Consider the following 15,823-nt stretch of genomic DNA (forward strand, 5'->3'; position numbering starts at 1 on the left):
TGGTGGCCGAGGACGTGGAGCGTCGACACGAGTCACAGTCAGTGGTCGATGGTGATGCTGGGCCTTCGCCCCAGCTCGCCCCACCTGCAGGCATGGCAGCTTGGAAGAGTCTTCAGCAGCTGTTCAATGGCCACGTTGCGCACGTGGCGCTCCGAGGCCAGCGAGTCCTTCTCCTGCACCACACGTGTCAGTTCCTCAAACACTTCTGAGAACAAAAAAAAGAGAGAAAGATCAGCATTTATCCGGGAGGCATCTAAGCTCCAGACAGCTCTGTGCATGGTGCTAGTATCTAACAGCGTCAACCAGTACGGTGGCCATTGGCTACGGCGCCTTCTCAAGCTCAGCTTTCAGATTTACAGGTTAGGACTCTTCCGCTTGGAGAAGAGACGGCTGAGGGGAGTTATGATAGAGGTCTATAAAATCATGAGGACAATGAACAAACATTACTCAGTTGTTTGCTCTTTAGAAAAGTACAGAACAGGGACAGAATGAAGTTACTGGGTAATTCATTTAAACTAATAAGAGAAAATGACTTTTTTCTCAACACATAGTAAGCTCTGGAATTCATTGCCAGAGGATGTGATGAAAGCTATTAGTATAGATGTGTTTAAAAAGGGTTGGACAAGTTCCTGGAGGAAAAGTCCATTAACAATTATTAAGGTAGAGTTGCAGAATCCACTTATTCTTGGGATTAGCAGCTTGGAATCTCTCTACCCCATGGGACTCTGCAAGGGCTTATGGACCTGGCTTGGCCACTGTTGGAACAGGATACTGAACTGATGGACCTTTTGGTCTGACCCAGTATGGCAAGCCTTAGGTCTTCTGTTCTTATGTCTACCTGTGTCTCTTTGTCTGGGTGGGGTCTGTCTGCTTGTGTTTGTCCATCTAGGTATGTTGTATCTATGCCTCTCTGTATGTCTATGTGTCTTCTGTCTGGGGGTGGGCTGTCTTTGTTTTTTCTGTCTAGATGTGGTATGTCTGTTTCTCTCTGCCTGGCTTACTCATGGGGTATCTGTGTCTATGTGTGTGGGTGAATGTGTTGTCTGTGTATGGGGTAACTGAGTCTGTCTTTATCTATCTGGGTATCAATTTTGCTCTCTTTCAGTCTGGGTGTGGGCTGACTGTGTCTGTATGGGTATGAGGTATCTGTTTCTCTCTGTGTCTGTCTTGGTATGGGATGACTCCCTCTCTGGTGCGGGTATGTGCGAGAACTTACTTTTTTCAGCAACTTGGAAAGAAATAAAATGGGAGCTTTGAGCCACTGGTTAGCAGTGTGGCTGCCTGATGAATACCCTTCACGTAAGTATATGTGTTTGTATGTGGGGTGTGAGTGTATATATACATCTAGGACCCATCCTTGGGGGCCCCCAACCAATTGCATGAATGGAAGGGGGGCAGCAGCTCAAAATGTTTGCTCACACTTGCCCTACTAGATGATTTTCTATCTCTCTTCTGTGAAGCACAGTGTGAAAACAAAAGATTTCCCCCAAATCTAAAAACAAGCAAGCAGCTGCCTGACAGCTTTCATAGTCTAGACATTTCCTTACCCTGGATCTGCCGGAGGAGCTCTTCGTTCAGCTGCTCAAGCTCTCCCCTCGTCATGTGCCTCACTGTAATAGAAAAGAAAACGCTGAGAGAGCGCGAGACAAGCAAGAGGTCCATCACGCCCCGCTCCTCCCGGGACTGCTTAGCAGCTTTCTCAGCATCAGCTGTGGCCAAGTCGGTGGCAACTGGAAAAGCAGAGTTGCTTACCTGTAACAGGTGTTCTCCGAGGACAGCAAGATGTTGATCCTCACACATGAGTGACATTATCAGATGGAGCCCGAGATGGAAAGACTTATGTCAAACTTCTAGAACTTTGACTAAGGCACACTGAGCATGTCCAGCATGTCCAATCCCACAATTCCACGCGGGGTCCCTCTTCAGTCTCGTAACATAGAATTTACGATAAAAATAAAAAATAAGAGAAATCCAACTCCACATGGTGGCGGGCAGGTTTCGTGAGACTAACAACCTGCTGTCCTCAGAGAAAACACCTGCTACAAGTAAGCAACTGCTTTCTTTCTCCGAGGATAAGCAGGATGGTAGTCCTCACACTATAGGTGAATCCCTAGCTACAGGCTGCTCCCTAAACACAAAAAGGGAACCAATAGAAAATCTAACCAGGTGCCAACGGGCACAGCCACAATAATTCTGTTGGTAATTAGATGGAGACAGCCTGAACCCAATCACGAGTCCTAGGTTGGGAGAGTTCGATTCTACACCTCAAATAGGTTCCAGAGGATAGATTGGCCGAACCTACTGGTTGAGTCAGCCATTCCTATCCAGACAGTAATAGGATGTGAATGTGTGGAGAGAACCTCCATGTTGCAGCTTGCAGATCTCCTCCATGGGAACTTTTTGCAAGTGGGCCACCGACGCTAACTACCATGGCTCTGACAGAATGATCCTTGACAATGAACCCCCAAGAGGTAGTCCCCCGCCTTGGCATAACAGAAGGAAATGCAGTCTGCTAGCCAATTGGATAGTATCTGGTTTGGCACAGCAAAGCCCAACCTATTCTTATCAAAAGAAACAAAAAGTTGGGTGGACTTATGAGTTTTCTATCCTCTCCACATAGAAGGCTAAGACTCACTTGCAGTCCAAACTGTGCAAATGCTCGTTTGCCTTGGTGTGAATGGGGCTTGCGAAAGAAAAACTGGTAGGATGATTAACTGGTTAATATGGAAATCCGTCACCACCTTAGGCAGTACGCAAGACCACCTTGTTGTGACCCTGCATGCTAAAGTGATCATCACCAAAAATATGACCTTCCAGGTCAGGTACTTCAGGTCACAGATGCGCAGACGGCTCAACAGCTTTCTTCAGCTGAGCTAACACCAAGTTGAGGTCCAAGACATAGCTGGAGGCCTTAGGGGAGGCTTCAATTGAAGCAGGTCCCACATAAAACAAACAACTATAGGCTGTACAGAGATGGGCATACCATCTACACTGTGATGGTATGTGCCAACTACACTAAGATGAACTCTAACGGAGTTGTTTTTTTAAGCCAGCCTCCAATAGGTGTAGAAGGTAATCAGCAATTTTTGTGTGGGGCAGGAGAACAGATCTAGGGCCTTCTAATTCACACCACACAGAAATCACCTTCACTTCAATCCATAACGCTTTCTAGTGGAAGGCTTCCTAAAGCCACTAGGAACCAAGACACATTCTCTGAAAGATCAAAGCGACTGCAGGAATTAACTTCTCAACATCCAGGCTGTAAGTGATAAGGCCTGGAGGTTGGGATGTCGCAGCTTGCCCTGATCTTGCATGATGAGATTTGGGGAAGTCCCCAGACTGATCGGTTTCCAGATGGTCTACTTCTGCAGGAGTGAAAACCAGACCTATCTCGGCAAATAAGGGGCTATGAGGATCACAGTCCCTCTCTCCTTGCAAAGCTTCAAAAGTCTTCACCACTAAGGGGATTGGAGGACATGTGTACAGAAGACCCTTGCCCCAGTGATGGGCAAGGGTGTCCGAGGCTGGTTTGCTGCCTGACCTGTAACAGGGAGCAGAACCGAGGCACCTTCCTGTTGCATGGGGGACCGAACAGATCTACGTCTGGCTCCCCCAGAGGCAGAATATCCGATTTGCTACCCCCTGCTCAGGAACCACTCATGGGGTCTGAAGGCTTGATTCAGCCTATCCACTAACATGTTCTCCATCCCGGCCAGGTACAGAGAACGTGGGCATCATCCTGTGGGACAGGGCCCACAACCAGATCTGGACTGCTTCCTGATCCCGTGCTCCCTGCTTATTTACACACCACATGACTACTTGGTTGGCAGTCTGGATCAGGACAACTTTGTTGGACAGCCAATCTCTGAACGCCCATAGCACATACCTGATTGCCCTGAGCTCCAGGAAGTTGATTTGACAAGAATGTTCCTGATTAATAAGCAATAGTGGCTTGTGATTTATCTAATGTTTGAGTACTTGCCAGGTACTTGTGACTTGGATTGGCCACTGTTGTAAACAGGATACTGGGCTTGATGGATCTTTGGTCTGACCCAGTATGGCATATCTTATATTCTTATGAGCGGACCACAGACCCTGGGTGCCAAGCCCATCAACATGAGCTCCCCACCCCAGGATAGATGCATCTGTGGTTAGCACAATTTGAGTGGGGAAACTCCAATAAGAGATCCCCTGTTGCAGATTGGAAAGTTCTCGCCACCAGGACAATGAGTCTCTGAGAGACAGGGTGACAGATGCAATCCTAGAGGCTCTGCATAGCTTGGCTAGGGTCCATTAGGCTCTGCCATGTGGCACAACTGCCATGTGGCACAACAGCCTCAAAATGTGCCAGGCTGACACCTGCTGGCTCTGTTGAACCTCTGCTGCGATGGTTCTCTGGCAAGGCAGAAAGGCATTGGCCTGAGCCGTGTCTAGCAGAGCTCCTATGAAGTCCAATTGAGGTGACAGGCTGAGATGGGACTCTGGGTAGTTGAGGATGAACCCTAGTGACTCCACGCGCATTAATCTGACAGCCCCTGCCTGAGATGTGCTCTTAACGAGCCAATCATCCAGATACAGGAAGACATGCAGACCCAGACTGCAGAGGTGTGCTGCCACCACAGCCAGGCATTTTGTGAAGACCCATGGAGCGGATGCGAGTCTGAATGGCAACATCTGGTACTGGTACTGCTGTTTTCCGCACCATGAATTGGAGATACTTCCTGTGACCAGGGAACATCTCGATGTGGAGGCATGTGTCCTTTAGGTTAAGGGAGCACAACCAATCCCCTTTTTGCAAAATGAGGATCAAGGTGCCCAGGGAAACCATCTTGAACTTTTCTTTTTTTTTTAGAAACTTGTTCAAGGCTCTTAGTTCTACGATGGGACAGAGTCTTCCTGTTCGCTTTGGAATCAGGAAGTACCTGGGATAGAATCCCTGCCCTCTTTGCCCTGGTGGTACAGGCTCGACTGCTCTGGCTGTTAAGAGGGAGGAGAGCTCCATTGAAAGTAGCTCCTGATGTGCCACCGGCCCCCAATATGGGCATGGAGGGCAATTTGGTGGGACATCCAATAGATTCAGTTGGTACCCTTGATGGACAACTGACAGAACCCACTGGTCCGAGGTTACATTGAGCCACTGGTTCATAAAGAACTGCAGCCTTCCCCCGACCAGAGGTCCATTGTCCTGGGTATGGGTGACTGGCTTACGCTCCCTGCAGCCCAGTCAAAACCTCATCCCCGGGTCTGACTGAAGAGCCGGCTGGGGCTTGGGAGCTCTCTGCTGCTGGGGTGGCCGCGGAAGCTCTGATGGTGTTGACGGAAGTGAGGAGACAAAGGATAGTACTTTCTTTGGTGAAAGAAAGACTTCCTTGGGCCCGGTCTCGACGGCCTCCTGGAAGACGAGGATGGGTCCGGAATACTGGTAGTGAGTTGCTGGAGGGTTTCATGATGGTCCTGGAGTTGGGCCACAGTAGCCCACACCCTATCTACGATAAGATCTCTCTCTTCAACGGCATGAATTCCTCGACCAAAAGAGCTGATTCATCTTGTCGAGTCGAAGCCAACGTCCCTTCGAGGTCATCTGGGCACACAAGCGACAATACCGGATGTCATGCGATGCCCGCAGGCAGAGGATGCATACCTCATGAGGGAGCAATGATAGACATGGTCCTCGGGGCACTGGGGGCATCGGCAAAAATGGACGTAGCCCACGATGAGGAGAAACAAAAGGTTCGAAAGTCGAACAATGGCCGGTGGGCACCGAGGCACTGCTACCACTGGGGGAGTCGACTGTGAAAGGAAAGTTACCGAGATTCCAAAAAACCCTGACTGGGGACACTATGGGAAGGCACCAAGAGGGGCCCAGTGAGGGATCAAAGAGAAAAAAAATCACAAAAAAAACACAAAAAACAAATGTTTTCCAAAACACAAAAAGTCAAGTTTTGAGCTCAATCAAATCACGAGCTCCAGCTCCGTGGAAAAAAAAGACTGAAGAGGGACCTCGTGTGGAACGCCTGGTATAGTACATGCAGGGCATGCTCAGTGTGCTAGTCAAAGTTCTAGAAACTCTGACATAAGTTTTCTGTATTGGGCTCTATCTGATGATGACACCCAATTGTGAGGACTACTATCCTGCTTGTCCTAGTTAAAAAACTGTTTCCTGACCCCCTCAATGGACATCAGTTACAAAAAAAAAGCAAAACACTTTCCCCTAGAGAGTGATAATTTTGGTCGATTATTTGATTTATATTTTGTAAATATTTGTATATGCATACTTTTAGCTTCCATTTTAGGCCTAGTTATTTTATATTTAACCTCTGTAAATTTTACTAATTGTTTTATGCAAGTAAAGGTCCACACACAGTTCAGAAGACATTTATGTCTTTATTTTAGTGACAACTCCACAATTCCAATAAATCCAGCACAATATAGATAAAATGATCCCCCATGGGACTGTGTATGGACCTTTACATACTTCCCACTCCGATTTCTGTACTGATTGTGTGGTGAGTGTGGCTCCTTTTCCTATTCCTTTTGTGGATTGACTAAATGTTTTATGGAAGTCACACAGATGTGGTGAATGATTTTGCAGTTAATCAAGGACAAATGAAACTAGTTTATCATGCTCATCAATATTTTTTTTTTAAACCATAAAACCTTGTCCATTTTAATATCCTTCTCTTCCTCGCCCACACTCCCCATACCCCATAATGCCTGCATATCTGCTTTATACAAATAACTTTCCAAAGTGATAAAAACACAAATACCCTTATTGGGAAATATTTGAAAATTACTGGTGGAACAAACCAATACACAGCCTACATCAGTTACAAAATTATTTACAAGAAGACAGACGATAATCTTAAGAAGCTAATACTCATTAAACATGCAGGCTCTCAGAACTACCAGTGTGCCTGCATCAGGAACCAGCCTTTTCCTTTAAACACTTGGCATCCTTAAAAAAAAAGGTATCGTTCAGCTTTAGATCACTACTTTCAAATGTTTGTCGGCTACTTTCCTAGAAGCAGTCACTATTTGGAGGAGTGTCAGAGCTAACTGATCCAACTGAGTCATGCTGAGCATGATACCACAAATGTAAATTACACACATGCACAGGCACATTCGCATGGCATTAATCGGATGCCAGTGCATGTGTAGGTGTGGGTGAGAGATATAAACCATGATTCACCTTCAAATATGGGAGCACTCTTAGATCCAGGGAAGTTATGGTGGAAAAGCTTCGGCCAATTCAAGATTCCATGGCTGGGTAGTGCAAGAATTAACAGACAGACCCAACTTAGGATAAGATGTCCCAAATATTATCTTGGAGGGAAAAGGACCCAGAAGGGCCTATGATTACACAGAACGGTATGTTAGCCACCTAGAAAAAGGGATAGCACGGCCTATAAATAGTTCTATGATAAAATACATGAGCTCCCACCTTCTAGCCACCGCTATTCTATTTCCGTGAACCAGACAAGGAGGAGAATCTTGTTTATCTAAAGTGTCCCACATAATGTTTTACCAGGTGTCCTACTCGCCAGCCAAGCACTGTAGAAGGAAAAAAATCCCTGGATTTATGCAGTCACTGCTTGTGAAACTGAAATTATCTGTTTGCTTTCATCTGCCAGGGCTGCTAAGCAAGATAAGCAGGACACAGATGGAGTCATTCTGCAAGGGGGGGGAGAGGGGTGTTATGCAGCTGGCAGGCAGTAATCTGCAGCGATTTCAGCACAACAATCCAAGAAGCTCCATCACACTGCTCTCTGCAACCAACCTCAGGACCTCATGCAACACATAATAGAAGCAAATGGCAGATCAACAGGACACACAAGGATGGGTCTCTTTGATTGGTCTCTAGTGCCATCTAACACGGAGCACAGAACCACCAGACACCGGCTGGGACCACGCACAGGCGCGTCTTCAACAATTTCAAAGACACCGTAAAAGTGGGAATTTGTTTTCCACGCAGGGCGCTAGCTAGTACTGCAAAGTGACGAGGCTGAATGCAGATGTCACTGTGTGCATATAGGGAAGACGCTTTCTCATAAACCAGCTCATGGCAGACGCTTGGATTCCAGTTCATGAACCCTATCCCCACAGCCAGGGCAGTAAGGGAAGGCTTCCCATGCAAGCCGAGCTCGGTGACAAATTTCACGCCTCAGACTGCCACGTGCGTAACCTTTATCCCCCATGCTGGCGGAGAAACCTCCCTCCCCAAGGCACACTTACGCTGCTCTGCGCTGTGACGGGGTGGCGTCCTTTCAACACTGGTCTTGGGACTGGGAGCCCCCGCAGCCGTCGCCTGTGTTTGGTTGGGGCTGGACCACAACCCGGGCCGGTACGCGGCGCCCGCTTCCTGCAGCACGCCCAACTGGAAGCCCGTGGAGCCCCTTTCCGGCAGGATGCCCTGGGAGCCGTCTGCCGCGTCTCCACTGCTCCCGGCGACCCACGTGGCAGAATACCGCGGGACCTGGGAGCCGAAGCTGGCCGTGGGGTGCCTGAATTTGCAGAGCTGGTGCTGGGGTGTTTTTGAGCCGTCGGGGTCGGCGTACAGGTCCTTGTTTTGCGCATACTGCACAAGCCAGTTCATTTTCTTGCTGAGAAGGGTTTTGACGCCTTCGTAGGTACTTTTGGAGAGTTTTGACTGTGGGCATTGCTGCTTCGCTATCAAATGGTACTTCTCAAAGCAGTCTCTGTGTCCTCTCAGGGACCTCGTGTGCCGAAGACTGGACCTTGGCATACCTGCAATTAGAGAGAAAAAATATATATATATATTTTTAAAGACATCTCTATAGAACTTAAAAACAACTCTTAAATTGCCTTTTATGCTATACTTGTATAGCACCTCCCTCAAACAGAAGTTTGTCCCGAAGCAGTTCACAAATCCAACTGAGCACCTCCGAACCAGTTTCCATTTCTACCACAGCAAGTCAAGCTAATCCCGCATGGAGTGAGAGACCTCGCCACAGTCAATGTGCACTTTCTAGCGCCAGTGAGGGATTAAGAGCCATGCTGTGGGCCGGCCTGGTGGGACCACAGAGGGCTGTGCGCTGCCTCGCAGAAGGACTCGGGTTCACTTCCGGGGCAGATCGCTGGATGATGCTGCGGAGGTAGCATTCACAACCCCCCTCCCCCTCCTCCCTGAGGGAGAGAATCCCGGACAAATCAGACCCCAGTGCCTCCTCGATTACAGGCTCTGGAAGAAGCCCCCCTTTGGTGCACTGCCCTGGCAGAGAACCATCACTGCAAGGAGTCAGAAGGAGGGGGAAAACAAATCCTTTGGTGGTTGTACATGAAAGTTCAGGGTGCCACAGGTCAGCCCCAGTTCTGACTGAGCTGGAAGTCGGAGACTACGCCAGATCCCCCCAAACCCCCTCACGAGTAAATCAACTTAGTCTAACAAACCATTTACGTATTTCAGGACAAACCTAGCATGCAAGACTGTGGGGGGAAGGGGGTTTTCCCAATTTTCTCCTTATGGCAATAGCTGCTAGTGAATAGACACCAAATAAATCCTAGCAGAGAATCAAAGGGAAAAAAAAAGTAGCCACATAAGAGACGTGAGCAGATATCATTACAAGAAATGCCATGAAAAGCTGCTCATGGGGCTGTCACACGGATGTCAGCCTGAATGCAGACCTCACTGCTTACATAATCCCTTACTGCCTCATCCTGACGCGCTGTCTTGCCGTCTCAGCTTCCCCAGTTTTACATTCTTATTATCTTACTAGAACTCCTAATGTATTTTTTGTCTAATTTTATTATTTGAATCATGGTTTATTATTTTGCGCGCTGTGTTATTTGACCTTGTCCTCTGCCTTGAGTGATTACAGATGAAATAAAAGCTAAACTACAATCTTTAAAACTGGTCTGAGAGACGCATACAACCAGAAGCGAGGATGGGTGTAACCCAATCTATCCATCTGCAAATGCACGCACAGCTCCCCCCCCCCCCCCCCCCCCCCCCCCCGTTTCTTGGCATTTTATCTTGAGTTAAACTAACAAGGAAGCTCGCAGCAGCACAGAGAGATAATATCGAGCTGTTATCTCGAATCGGCATTTCAGCAGATCTGCATAATTATCTCACACAGCACAAGAGAAAATGCCAACTTCATGTCTTTCCACTACTGTTCTCTTTCTCTCACAGCCTGGGCCACTGCACCACCAGAAAAGAAAGAAACACATTAGGCAGATGCAACAAAGCGTTGCGAGAACAGTATTTTTACAGCGCAATGTAAATAGGATGGTAGGGAGCAGGGGTGGCCAACTCCAGTCCTCAATAGCCACAAACGGGCTTGGTTTTCAGGATATCCCTAATGAGTATGCATGAGACCAATTTGCCTACAATGGAAGGAGTGCATGCACATCTATCTCATGCATATTCATATCCTGAAAACCTGGCCTGTTTCTGGCTCTTGAGAGGCAGAGTTGGCCACCCCTGGTATATAGCATTCTGCCTTCACCCCTCCCTGTGGAGGAGACTAGCTTGCAGCACAACGCAATGCAACGCAGGACAAGACTCACAACCAAGCAGTGCCTGTCCCTCCCTTGGGCAAACACATGGAAGAGAAAGGACTGTATTATGATCAGCAGTTTGTTTATCTTCTCAGTTTTCAGAGCCCAGTAAGGAACTGGAATTTAGCAAAGGCCTGTTTGCTTGGAGTAGTTATTTTAACACCACGGTGCCGCCCCAGTAATTCTGCCCAGAGAGCCAGGAAGCGTAGGGGTTTCTCAACGTATGTTCACGGATGAAAGAACAAGTGACAAGCTGTAAATGGAAGCAAACCATGACAGGAGCCGAAAACTGCTTATGGTCAACTTCTCCAACGGTTTCATCATTCAACCAGAAGTGCGTGACCTTTGGCCTCCAGGGTCCACAAACAGGTCTGATTTTCTTCAGCTCATCCAGCTATGCAAGTTAACCTGGTGATCAGGATCATATGTAAGCAAATAAGGTGGAGAGTCTGAAAACCAAGCTAGTTTGCAGCCTTTAAGGGGCAGGGTTGTGTACCTTTGTAGTAGACAGCAGAATACCTTAGCATCACCTCAACAGCCAAATATTCTGCTAGGCACTGTGAAATCAGCAAGACAAAGCTCATTTCTGCATCTAGTGAAGACTACCTCAGATGTTCGCAATGGCAGGTGGACTAGTAGCTTAGAACTGAGTTGTCAAAATACTATAACTATAAAAATTGCATGGATGGCCACACCCACAAGGAAATTCACGTAGCGAGGGGCCTGACGGGTTGCACTGCAGCAGGCAGTCCACGACATTCTTTCTGGCAGCATCCTTTTGTGCAGGATTTACTGAAGGTTATGGTCGACAAATTCAGAGACTGCATCCCAAGGAAATACATAGCCCATTAGTCTGTGTTCTACGGACTGTTTCCAAAAAGAGACAAGTGGGAAGCCATCTGAGATACCTGGAGGCTCCCCTGCTGCATCAGCGTCATCCCCACTTGGGCAAAGCTCCTTCTTGTGCTCCTGCAGGAGATGGCATTAATCCAGCCCTACCTCACGCTGATCCACAGCTTGCTCTGCAATAACGTCATTATCAACAGGATTAGTTTTAAAACAGGTTCTTGTGGTGTGGCAGGAAAAACTAAGTGTCCCAGCTGATAAAAAAAAAAAAAAACCAACTTGCTGTCAGCATACAGTGCATGCAAGTTGCAACAAGAACATGCATGCTCACAACTTTTACCTACCTTAGTCAGTCTCCTTAGACCAGGAACTGGCAAAGGGACGACTGAGGAGAGGAATTAAAGTGATAAGGTCTATGTGGAAGGCGTTAAGAGAGTTCTTGCTGACAGACAAACCCCACTGTCCATTTCTCAAGGCCTCGTCATAAGATCTAACTCAATCACTGCCATGAGCTCTGCCATGAAGCACACTCACCAACTGAAGAGCATTCATTTGCCCAAGGAACGAGCAGCTTGTTAGGACTCGCCTTCCACGCTGCCCCCTCTGGGCGAAGCCCACCATCTCTCTCAGAAGCAGCAGCGATATTACAGATTTGTAAACCTTGTGCCCTACAGTCTGAGAGTCACTCTGCCACAATAAGTCAGATGCAAGCACTTCCCCAAATTAATAGTCTGAATACTGGCTTCTTTGCAGGCAGTTATCATGAGCTTTGGAGACCACAGAGTCTGAATATGGAATAAAGATATGTCATCCCGGAATGATACCTGTACTTTCCTGCTCTCACTATTCCCTATTACTGCTACCATTTCTTCTTAGCTGTGGCACTACACATCCTCATTCTTGCTGGGGGATAGGCCCACAGGCTCCTGAACATAGACGGCGATCTCGGACCCCAAATTGTTATCCAGCTCAACAGCAATTTTCCCCTGTGCTTACATGGAGAAAGAGTCCCAGGGCGCTCAGGGAGGGGCACAAAGGCAGAGCAGAGCAGGAAACGTCGTCCAAACAAAGCACATCCCAGGTCGTGCGGAGTGCCGGCAGCAGCGGGGCATGGGGTGGTCTGGGTTGTGCTTCCAAATGGCAACAGAACTGCCGCCTCAAATGAAAGGCTGGATGCTGGGAGGAACAGACCAACGCAGCCCCTTCAACGCTACCTCTGGCCTCAGATGAAGAGCAGACCCAGCCCATCTAGGCTGCCCAGCAGCGATTTCACGCACATCTACCCAGAATAAATCAAATTCCCACATGGAACCCAACCCCCAAACCTGCTCTGTCCCCTTGAGGGTTGCAGCTGCCGCTTCATGCAGGTTTCCCCATGCCATCCAGGAGGCACAACGCAGGGCAGCCATAATCACCGCTACCCTGGGCTGCAACCCTGGCTCAGGGAAGGCTGGCCAGTGCCTTCATTACCACTGGGGTAATGGCCAGTGCCTTCATTACCACTGGGGTAATGGCCAGTGCCTTCATTACCACTGGGGTAATGGCCAGTGCCTTCATTACCACTGGGGTAATGGCCAGTGCCTTCATTACCACTGGGGTAATGGCCAGTGCCTTCATTACCACTGGGGATTCTCTTGTTTATCCCATGCTTTTTAAAAATTCTGCCACTGTCCTTGTCATTGGGAGGGCATCCCAGGCATCCATCACCCTCTTGGTGAACAAAATACATTGTTCCTGGATCTACCCCACTTTAGAAAGAGGGGAAGCTAAGCTTCTACAACTTTTGCGTTTGTTTTTCTTTTTTTATCTTTTATAAACTTGATAAACCAAAACATCCCCCATGTAAATGTACTGCATTAACTAGCATAGCAGAAGTTCTGGGAATATTTTGGCACAGCAACCACTAAGCGATATTGGCATTAATAAGCCTCTTGCTAAAAGGGAGCAGAGCTGCCGAGTTACACATCCGAAGCTCTGAACCTTTCAACTTCCCATCACGTTTCTGCACCTTCCTGAACACCGTCCGGCGTGATGTGTTAAGTAACAGTGATTCATGGAAGACACAAACACAGGGAAGGCTGACGCGCTGATGGCTTTCAAAAGCAAGAAACTGATGTGAGACCGAGGCGACCTGGAACAGAAAGCCACCGGGCAGGGTGAGGAGACTACAACCAGGTTAAGATTCTCATTCTTTGTTGGATTTTAATCGCTCACCTTGACAAATAATGCTCAAGGCAGTTTACGGCATTATTAGCATTCAGGTACAATAAGTCCCCAGCCTCAAAGAGCTTAAAATCTAAGCGAGTACCCAAGCAGAGGGCAGATAAAGTGACTTGCCCAAGGTCACAAGAAGGGTCAGTGGGGGGAGGGGTGAAGTGAACCATGGTTTCTCCGTTTCACTGTTCCATCCACCGGGCAACTCCTACTCTCGAATAAACCTCGTCTTCCACCGACATGGACATAAAAAAACCATCCCCCCCCCCCCCCCCAAGAAGCTGCCCAATAGGTAGAAGTAAGCGAGTACTGTTACAAACTCTGCTGACCTGTGATTCTACAGTCAGGAAGGAAATACAAGAGCCGCACTTAGGGATGAGCGAGATGAATACTACATTCCCGCATGTTCACCCACTGAGGAAGAAAAATGTCTTCACCCAGTGCTAACGGGAGCCCGAAACTTGGCCCGGTGAAGGGCATTCCTGATCTCCAGCCCGTCGGCAGGGCCCAGGGACTCCCAGGCGCCGAAAGGAAGGCCAAACAGCTCGTGGACTCTGGGCGAAGGCCACGAGAAGCTGCTCCATTCTTCTAGGTTTCCACCATCAAAGCATTTCTTCTAACTCAACCCCATCCCACTCCTCCAAATACTATTTTATTAACTTGCAAGAACAAAGTGCATCTTGAAAAAAAAAAAAATTAGATGGAACTAAAAACAGTTTAAAGAACAATCCAAGAGCTTCTCAGCAAGAGGAAAAAAAAATGCAAGCAAATGTACCCGAGCTGCATACTTTATAGATGAATGCAATCACGCATACACACAGAGAGCTGCTCAGTTTATGTGCTGCACTGGGATGTGCTTTCTGCAGACTGAGGAGTACCAAGAACTCCCAATCCTGTGCCGGCGGTCGCACCCGGAACAGCCATCCCTTCAGACCTCCTGCTTTCCAATCCTACCTGCACTCCGACTGCCAGCACCAACAGGGAATGCTGCCACGTTCTCCCGAACTGAAACCCCTGCGCTGCCTACAGAGCTGCACAAACGTCCAGGACACATTGCGTTCACCTCCCAACCTCTCCATCCCTTCCCAAGGCTGCATGGAACGGCAGCCACCGCCATTAACTGAACGCATGCGGATTGCTACTCTTAATTAGCTTTCATCATTTTGACACAACTGCGACAGTGCTCTCCGCTTCAGCAGCGGGAGGCGGGGAGGGGAACTGGATTCAGACGACAGCCAGTCCGGGATACCGCTGCGAGAGATTAAGGATAAAGCACAGGACTCCTGAGGATGCTCACCATCTAAACATGTCGCTAGTAGTCATTTCCTTAGGGCATTGACAGTTGCTTGGTTTTGATTGTAAATATTAATACCTTGGGGCTTGAGGGTAACCTGGGGGTAACCTTGGGGCTAACCTGCAAGAAGCGGCAATTACTACCATAAGAAACTTGCTGGGCAGACCGGATGGACCATTTAGTCTTTTTCTGCCATCATTACTATCAGGCCGAGGCAATAAAGTGCGTCCAGACTGGGCAGCCATTTCTTTTTACCGTGTGCACATTCACCTTTCTTGGGCGCTCAATGCAACAGGCAAATGAGCTGCCGCGCTAAAAATGAGGGCTAAGTTGTGCGCCCCCTAGCACGTCCGTGGCATAGGGCGCCCAAGAGACGTGGCTGTGTGTGGGTTAGGAAAACGGATGCTCAATTTTACGTGCGTCTGCTTTCCTAATGCGTGCACAGCCATGGGTTTGGGAGAAGGACGCTCGTAACCTGACCGCCGTCAAGACTTTTTTCTTCATGTTGCTTCCTAAGTATTGCATGATATTAACTCAGAGGAACCACAGAAAAGCCTCAAGATTTAACACTAGCTCTGGGGCCTGGTGTTAATTCTTGAGGGTAAAAATGTGCATGTCGGGCGCACATATATTTTTGTGTAAGAGAGTATTAGCTAATAGCCTCATCAATATGGCATTTACATGTGATGAGCGCTATTAGCTATGCCCTGCTTTGAACTCGCGTTTTGGATGGGCTGATCCCCTTATTGCATCAGGGATTATGGACACGTGTCCAAAATGCGCATCCAACCGCAGGCGCACGGTATTGCATCGGCCTGTATGTTACTACGTATGCACGCTCCCATCTAGTTACAGAAGGCAAACGTTAATAAAAATATTACACTGTGCAGCAAAGGATGTGAAACACTTCACTGCAAAATACTGTGAGCCACTAATTTAACGGAGGTGAAG

General features: G+C 48.1%; 1 protein-coding gene across 1 annotated transcript in view; it reads right to left on the reverse strand.

Annotated features, from left to right (window-relative positions):
• Positions 1-15,823, reverse strand: part of C15H21orf91 (chromosome 15 C21orf91 homolog) — a 46,239-nt gene that overhangs the window by 21,456 nt on the left and 8,960 nt on the right. Inside the window, 4 exon segments of the mRNA XM_029578731.1 lie at positions 1-107; positions 110-205; positions 1,548-1,610; positions 8,233-8,745. Coding sequence (XP_029434591.1) covers positions 1-107; positions 110-205; positions 1,548-1,610; positions 8,233-8,745 — 779 coding nt within the window.

The sequence above is a fragment of the Rhinatrema bivittatum genome, chromosome 15 (genome assembly GCF_901001135.1).
Source record: "Rhinatrema bivittatum chromosome 15, aRhiBiv1.1, whole genome shotgun sequence".
NCBI lineage: Eukaryota > Metazoa > Chordata > Amphibia > Gymnophiona > Rhinatrematidae > Rhinatrema > Rhinatrema bivittatum.